General features: G+C 49.4%; 1 protein-coding gene across 4 annotated transcripts in view; it reads right to left on the reverse strand.

Moving 5' to 3' along the window:
* CERS5 (ceramide synthase 5) overlaps positions 1-6,942 on the reverse strand; it is a 37,375-nt gene extending 30,433 nt beyond the window's left edge. For 2 of the 4 annotated variants that reach the window (XR_004648339.1, XM_034791929.1), the window contains exon 1: positions 6,521-6,723. Coding sequence is in view for 3 of the 4 variants with exons in the window: in XM_034791929.1 (XP_034647820.1) it covers positions 6,521-6,723 (203 nt within the window). In the remaining variant the exon portion in view is untranslated. Of the gene's footprint in view, positions 1-6,520; positions 6,825-6,853 lie in introns of those variants that run through there. The other 2 variants (XM_034791931.1, XM_034791930.1) reach the window with 2 other exon arrangements.
* Positions 6,943-6,995: the final 53 nt, after the last annotated feature.

Here is a 6,995-nt window from a genome sequence, read left to right on the forward strand (position 1 = left end):
ATTTACAAGACACTAATTTTCAACACTGCCTTATGGGAAGCAAAAATCCAGGGAGGTTTCTTAGCCAGACAGGAACACACTGCAGATCTCCCTTAGCTCCCTGGAGGAACTGAAAGAGCACCTATGAGTTTACACGCATTCTGAAGTAATCAGCGTGAGCAAATTATAGGAAGACTACATTGCAGGTCTCTCCAGCTCGCTAGGGACACCTCCCTGTTTACAGTCAACTTAAAATTTCACAGATCTCTTTGTAAACTGCTCTCTGCATCAAGATGACATTCAGTTAGAAGAGAAACTTGTGTGTTGCTGTAACAAACCATTCAAGGAAGAAAACCCACACTTCCTCATAGTACTGAAGAAAGAATGGGGGAATGAGAGGAGGAAGGACAAAGCCACAGAAAGCAAAAGAACTGCAAATACAGTTCAATCTCTGAGTCATCAGTGTCAAGTATCAGGGGGTAGCCGTGTTAGTCTGTATCTACAAAAACAACAAGGAGTCTGGTGGCACCTTAAAGACTAACAGATTTATTTGGGCATGAGCTTTCGTGAGTAAAAACCTCACTTCTTCGGATGCATAGTCATCAGTGTTACTGCCAATTATGTGTCAAGGAAGCCATTTGATTTAATAATTCCCAAGGCCTGGAAGGTGGTATGTGCACAAAGGGATTTTATTAGATAAATGTGAACATTTATGATATGTTCAAAGTGGTGAGCTAGGAGGAGGAAGAGGAGGGAAGGGTTGATAAATGCAAAGTAATGTACATTGGAAAACAGTCCCAACTATACTAATGATGAGGGTCTGAATTGGCTGTTAGCTCAAGAAAGAGTTCTTGGAGTCATTGTGGACATTCTCTGAAAACAGCTGCTTAATTTGCAGCAGCAGTCAAAGAACAATGTTAGGAACCATTAGAAAAGGGATAGATAAAACAGTAAATATTATAATGCCATTATATAAAGCCACAGTACACCCATGCCTTGAATAGTCACTGCAGTTCTGATCACCCCATCTCAAAAAAAAGGTACATTAGAATTGGAAAAATATAGAGAAGGGCAACAAAAAATTATTGGGAGTGTGGAACAACTTCCACATGAGAAGAGATTAAAGACTGGAACTGTTCATCTTAAATAAGAGACTACTAAGGGGGATATAATAGAGAGCTATAAGATCATGAATGGTGTGAAGAAAGTGAATAAGGCAGTGTTGTTTACCCCTTCACAACACAAGGACCTGGGATCACCCAATGAAATTAATAGGCAGCAAGTTTAGAAAAACAAGCCAGGCATCAGCATGACCGGTGTCTCTGAAAATATGCTTTTGCAAAATACAAACTAAACCTGACCTATAGCGGGGTAGAGGTATGAAAACATTCATTAAAGATATAGAAAAGCTCTCAGATGTAGATGAACCACAAAGCCAGGAAACATAACCCAGAAGTTATGGTGATGATGAAAGAAGTGTTAACATGGAAGCTCCTGTAACTAGATCAAGTGTGGTACCCTGTCTCTGCCAGTAGCTAATACCTGATGCTTCAAAGGAAAATTATAAGCTTCTGCACTTCTTCCCAAAACCAATATCCCTGGGCCAGTTATTCAGTGCTGTACACGGGAAGAGGAGGAGGGATTCCATCCTGACCCCTGCAACAGGGAACATTCCATCACACAATTTCCTGTCATTGTTTGCTACTGAGTGTGGACACTTGACCAGGACCGGCCCTGGCACTCTAAGATGGGAACTGTGCCCCCAGGTCCTTTGCATTGGATGGCATGATGCTTCAGAAGAGGAGCCTCGGAAGGCAGAGCAAAGGAATTCTGGAATGCTTGTGTCTGTCTGTCTGTCTCCCCCCCCCCCCCTTTTTTTTTTTTTTTTTTTTTTTTTGAGGGCAGGATGAAGGGCGGGGGGGGAGACAGAAGGGAAAACATTTGCTTTTTGTGTTATTTTGTTCTATTTTCTACTTTCCTCTACCTTTTCTTCTATATTTTTCCTTTTTCTGCTTCTCCTTCACCCACCCCCCTTCTTTGATGTCCTAGATTACTTATGTAAACTCAACACCCATAGCACTTTACATATAAAGCCTACAAAAGGAAACTGACTCGTTCCCTAGCCAGTTACCTTCTACAGCCCTTTTCATAAATAAAAGGTTTTGCCATTGTTGCACAGAGAAATTAACTACCACAAATCAGTCTTCTATCAAACTATTTACTGAAAGAACCAAAGTGACCTGGTTAGTGCCCCCCTGTTGTCTCCCTGTGTAAAAGCACTTTGGGAAACAATGCCAAACACCCCCCTTCTGTGTCACCTATGCAATAAAATCTGACCTGCACTTGGCTGTACAATGAGAAACAATCAGGGAAACTCATGCACCAGACGAGAAGAATGAACATTTTCAAGTCAATTATTTGTGAATAATCAGAATCCCTAATGAGAAGAGAAAGACTCTAATGTTTTTTAAGCCATATGCAGGTCCCTCATCATCAAGATGCAACATAGGGTGCAATTATTTGCTTGGAACTAGGAGGAGTTTAACTAAAGTAACAGACCAGGTGGGCAAGTCATCTATTTTTTCTGCCCTCTGGTGAGTTTTAGAAGGAAACTGTGGCAGAGCTAACCACTTTTTAACTTTAGTTTTGGTCAGATGCAGCGATGGACAAAGCACTCAAAATATTCAAGTGCAGGACAGCAGCAAGCAATTGCATTTCACTTGTCTGAAGAAACTATCCTGGGTTAGCCTACAATCACCATTTTTCTAGCTTTACAGGCACTGAAATAAAAGAAAATTGAATTCTCAGAGTACTTTGCTGAACCATCGCAAGCCTGAAGCATGAACAGATCTGGATGTCAGACTTCAAAGGTGGAAAAGCCCTAGATCATGTTGTGCATTTCCCTGCAAATTCAAAGCTGCTCCCTGCAGTACATTTTCTAGTGTTATGTAATATTCCATTTTATTTTCATGCATACTTAACTAAGGTTTACTGTACATGAAGCAAGCATCAAGAGAAATGACTAAGCTTCATGTTTTATAGAGTAAATGGGATTGGACAAAACTCTCCACATCCTTCACATGGTAACAGTGTAGTGTGTGATTTTTTTAAATCCTAACTGGGTGCTACCTCAAAGAATTGCTTTAGGATACTGTTCAGTACATTTCCCTTTCTTCATGCAGTTGACTCTAATATGAATAAGATTCTATGCTTTCAGGTTTTGTGTGTTTTTACATAGGATGCTATTCCTACACCCACGGTTCTCCCTTTCTTCAGTCTAGATAAAGCTGTAACAAAGAGCTGTGAGAATGAACAAGAGAATTGCTAAATAGTATCAACCTATACAAGAGTTTCACTATTAGCAACTGTAACACAGAAGAAGCAGTTCATCCTGGCCAACAGTTGTGCAGGCCAAGTGGTAAAAGCAATTGAAGTCTCTATATCCTAAATCACACACTGAGATGTGCAGATATGAGCATAAATGTTTTGAATTAACCCCCACAAGTCCCACATCCATCTTTGAACTGCATGTAAAGAAGATCCAAAATCTAGGAAGTGCATCACAGAATGGCAAGTTCACAGAGCATTAGCAAAAAAATTAATTTGCACATCCAGAATCCAGAGATGATATCACACAATTTCAAATGTGTTTTATTAGCGAGTGTGGACTGAACATTTCATAGAGTATGTCCCCGACACGGCTAACCTGGCGGCTCCAACAAGACATTGGGATGAGGAGATCATTAAGAATCTTAATTTGTCTTCACACACGTCAGAGTACGCTCTTTATAACAAAGGGGTTCTCAGACTTTTGTACTGGTGACCCCTTTCACATAGCAAGCCTCTGAGTGCGACCCCCCTTATACATTAAAAACACTTTTTTATATATTTAGCACCATTATAAATGCTGAAGGCAAAGCGGGGTTTGGGGTGGAGGCTGACAGTTCATGACCCCCCCCCCACGTAATAGCCTCGCGACCCCCTGAGGGGTCCCGACCCCCAGTTTGAGAACCCCTGTTATAACACAAGGGTCAAAACTACATCTTCTCAGATCATCAAAACTATGAAAGAAGTAGTGAAAACAACAGATTATTCCAAATACATACGTGTTGTGCTCGGAGCACTGCACAAGAGCACATCTGCAGCAAATAAGCGTATTTTAAAGAGAGGATGAAAGGGTTAAGGGATAGATATTGTCACAAACTGCGGCCATGTTGTCAATGATCGAGAGTCTCTACATAGCACAAACAAACCAAACCCAACCCTGAGGCACCAAACCTCAGAGCCTGTGTCACCTGACTCAGGCTCACAGGGCTTATGCTGCAGGGCTAAAAACAGAAATGTAGACATTTGGGCTCGGGCCCACACTCCGAGACCTATCTCCTCACTGGATTTCAGGGCCTGGGCTCCAGCCCCAACATACTACTCCTGCTATTTTTAGTCCCACAGGCGAGTCTGAGTCAGCGGACCCAGGCTATGAGACTCATTACTCCAGGTCTTTTTTTGCTGTGTAGATGTACCCATAGGTACCTGAAGGGTGTTTGGTGACCTGTGCAAAGTGAGTTTGGTGAGTATCCATCAGCTCTCTCATGGTTAGGTGTCCCCCATCACAAAAACTAGTGCCACAGTTGGGACTACCTGGCTCCCTCGTTGGCAGTCTGAGAAAAGGGGCCTAGGACTGAATGAAACCTGCGTATGTTCAGATTTGAGATACACTGGAAGAGCAGAGTGGAGGAAGCTTGCCCTGCTATTGCCCATGCTATATTTTTCCAGTGGATAAAGGGGACTTAGATTTCTATCAATGTCATTCTGTCACCCTGCTCAGAATCATAACAGTATTTCTGAACTGCAGAAGGCATTAGATATAAACTGGCTGGTCAGAAGGCAGCAATTCACACACAAATAAGGCTTGAATACTATCATATAGCTGAAAATCTCCCAATGTCTCATGGCTATGAACTGTCACAACATTTCTAGTACATAAGGAAATATCACTGTCTGGCCCTTATGGATAGGCAGATTTCCCCAGGTACCACACCTAGAGGTACCTCTCCCATTCCCTGATATACAACATCTAAAGATGCAGGTCTCTGATCCTGAGGATTTGGGAGCCCGAGCTGTACCTGAGTTTAGTGGGGAAGATGTCCCTGCATAGATGAGTGGTGGAACTCCCAAGGGCGGGAGATGCACAGCTCTGGTTCCTGTGGGGCTGGAAGACGCTCTGGAAACCTCTCTCCAACCCTGCTCCTAGGGTGCTCTAGGCATATCCTGTGGGGCATTCAGGTCTAGACCCTATGTGGGCTCTGGAAAGCATTCCCTGGCCAGCTGGGAGCATACCCTGTGGGGTGCTGGAAAATTCTATGGAGAGTTCTCCCTAGCCCTTTCTCCAGGGGAGGGAGTACTCTGGGGGACCAATTCCTCAGCTCTAGTCCCTAGGGATGTTCTTGGAGATAGGGACAGTTCTCTAGAGCAGGAGTTCTCAAACTGGGAGTCAGGACCCCTCAGGGGGTCACGAGGTTATTAAATGGAGGGTCACGAACTGTGAACCTCCACCCCAAACCCTGTTTTGCCTCCAGCATTTATAGTGGTGTTAAATATATAAAAAGTGTTTTCAATTTATAAGGGGGGGGTCACACTCAGAGGCTTGCTGGATGGAAGGGGTCACCAGTAAAAAGAAGTTTGAGAGCCACTGCTCTAGAGGTTGTGGGTGGGTGTGCCTGGGGGTCCTGGCTCCTCAGCTCTGATCCCTGGGGATGCTCGGGAGAGTGGTGCCCAACCCTGTCCCCAGGGGTCCCCGGGGCTGGGGGAAGGTTCCTCAGCCCAGTCAGTCGGGGGGGTGTCCTGGGGGCGGGCCTCCCGGGGATGCTCGGCAGAGCGCTGCCCAGCCCTGTCCCCAAGGGTCCCCGGGGAGTGCCATGGGGGCTGGGGGAAGGTTCCTCAGCCCCGGTCAGTCCGGGGGGCGCCCTGGGGATGCTCGGCAGAGCGCTGCCCAGCCCCGTGCCCAGGGGGTGCCATGGGGGCTGGGGACAGGCTCCTCAGCCCCGGTCCCCGGTCAGTCTGGGGGGCACCCTGGGGATGCTCGGCGGAGCGCTGCCCAGCCCCGTGCCCGGAGGTCCCCGGGGGGTGCTATAGGGGCTGGGGGCGGGCCCCTCACCCCCGGGGATGCTCGGCCGANCGGGGGGTGCTATAGGGGCTGGGGGCGGGCCCCTCACCCCCGGGGATGCTCGGCGGAGCGCCGCCCAGCCCCGTGCCCGGGGGGTGCTATAGGGGCTGGGGGCGGGCCCCTCACCCCCGGGGATCTCGGCGGAGCGCTGCCCAGCCCCGTGCCCGGAGGTCCCCGGGGGGTGCTATAGGGGCTGGGGGCGGGCCCCTCACCCCCGGGGATCTCGGCAGAGCGGTGCCCAGCCCCGTGCCCGGGGGTCCCCGGGGGGTGCTATAGGGGCTGGGGGCAGGCCCCTCACCCCCGGGGATCTCGGCGGAGCGCTGCCCAGCCCCGTGCCCGGACCGGCCGGGCGGGGCGGACCCCGGGCCGCGCTCTCACCTCTCGAACAGCAGCCTGACGGCGAAGATGCCCAGCGCGAGCGGGAAGGCGGAGAGGACGTGCCCGGCCTGGGGGTACTGGGTGCCGCTGCCGCCCTCCGGGCCCGGCTCCCCCGCCAAGTCCGCCCAGGTCACGTTGTGCGGCAGCCAGAAGCGCTCGCTCCAGAACCAGGCCGAGAGCAGCGCCGCCGCGGCCGCCGCCATCTTCCGCCGGCAGCAGCCAACGGGCCAGGGCGGCGCTCGGATCGGGGCCCCGCCCACTCGCGGGGCCACGCCCACCGCCGCCCCACCAGACCGTTAGAGGCTCCCACGCTTGCGCCCTCAAGGTAGATACCTCATGCCGGGGCCACGCCCCCGGAAACCTGCTGCTTCGCCTGCGCCGCACAGGAAACCACGCCCCCTTCTGACGGCCGCCTCCGCGCGGACACCCTGAGGGGATACAGGCCCGCCCCCTCGGGCCGGGAGCATGCGCGCTG

The sequence above is a fragment of the Trachemys scripta genome, chromosome 16 (assembly GCF_013100865.1).
Source record: "Trachemys scripta elegans isolate TJP31775 chromosome 16, CAS_Tse_1.0, whole genome shotgun sequence".
Taxonomy (NCBI): domain Eukaryota; kingdom Metazoa; phylum Chordata; order Testudines; family Emydidae; genus Trachemys; species Trachemys scripta.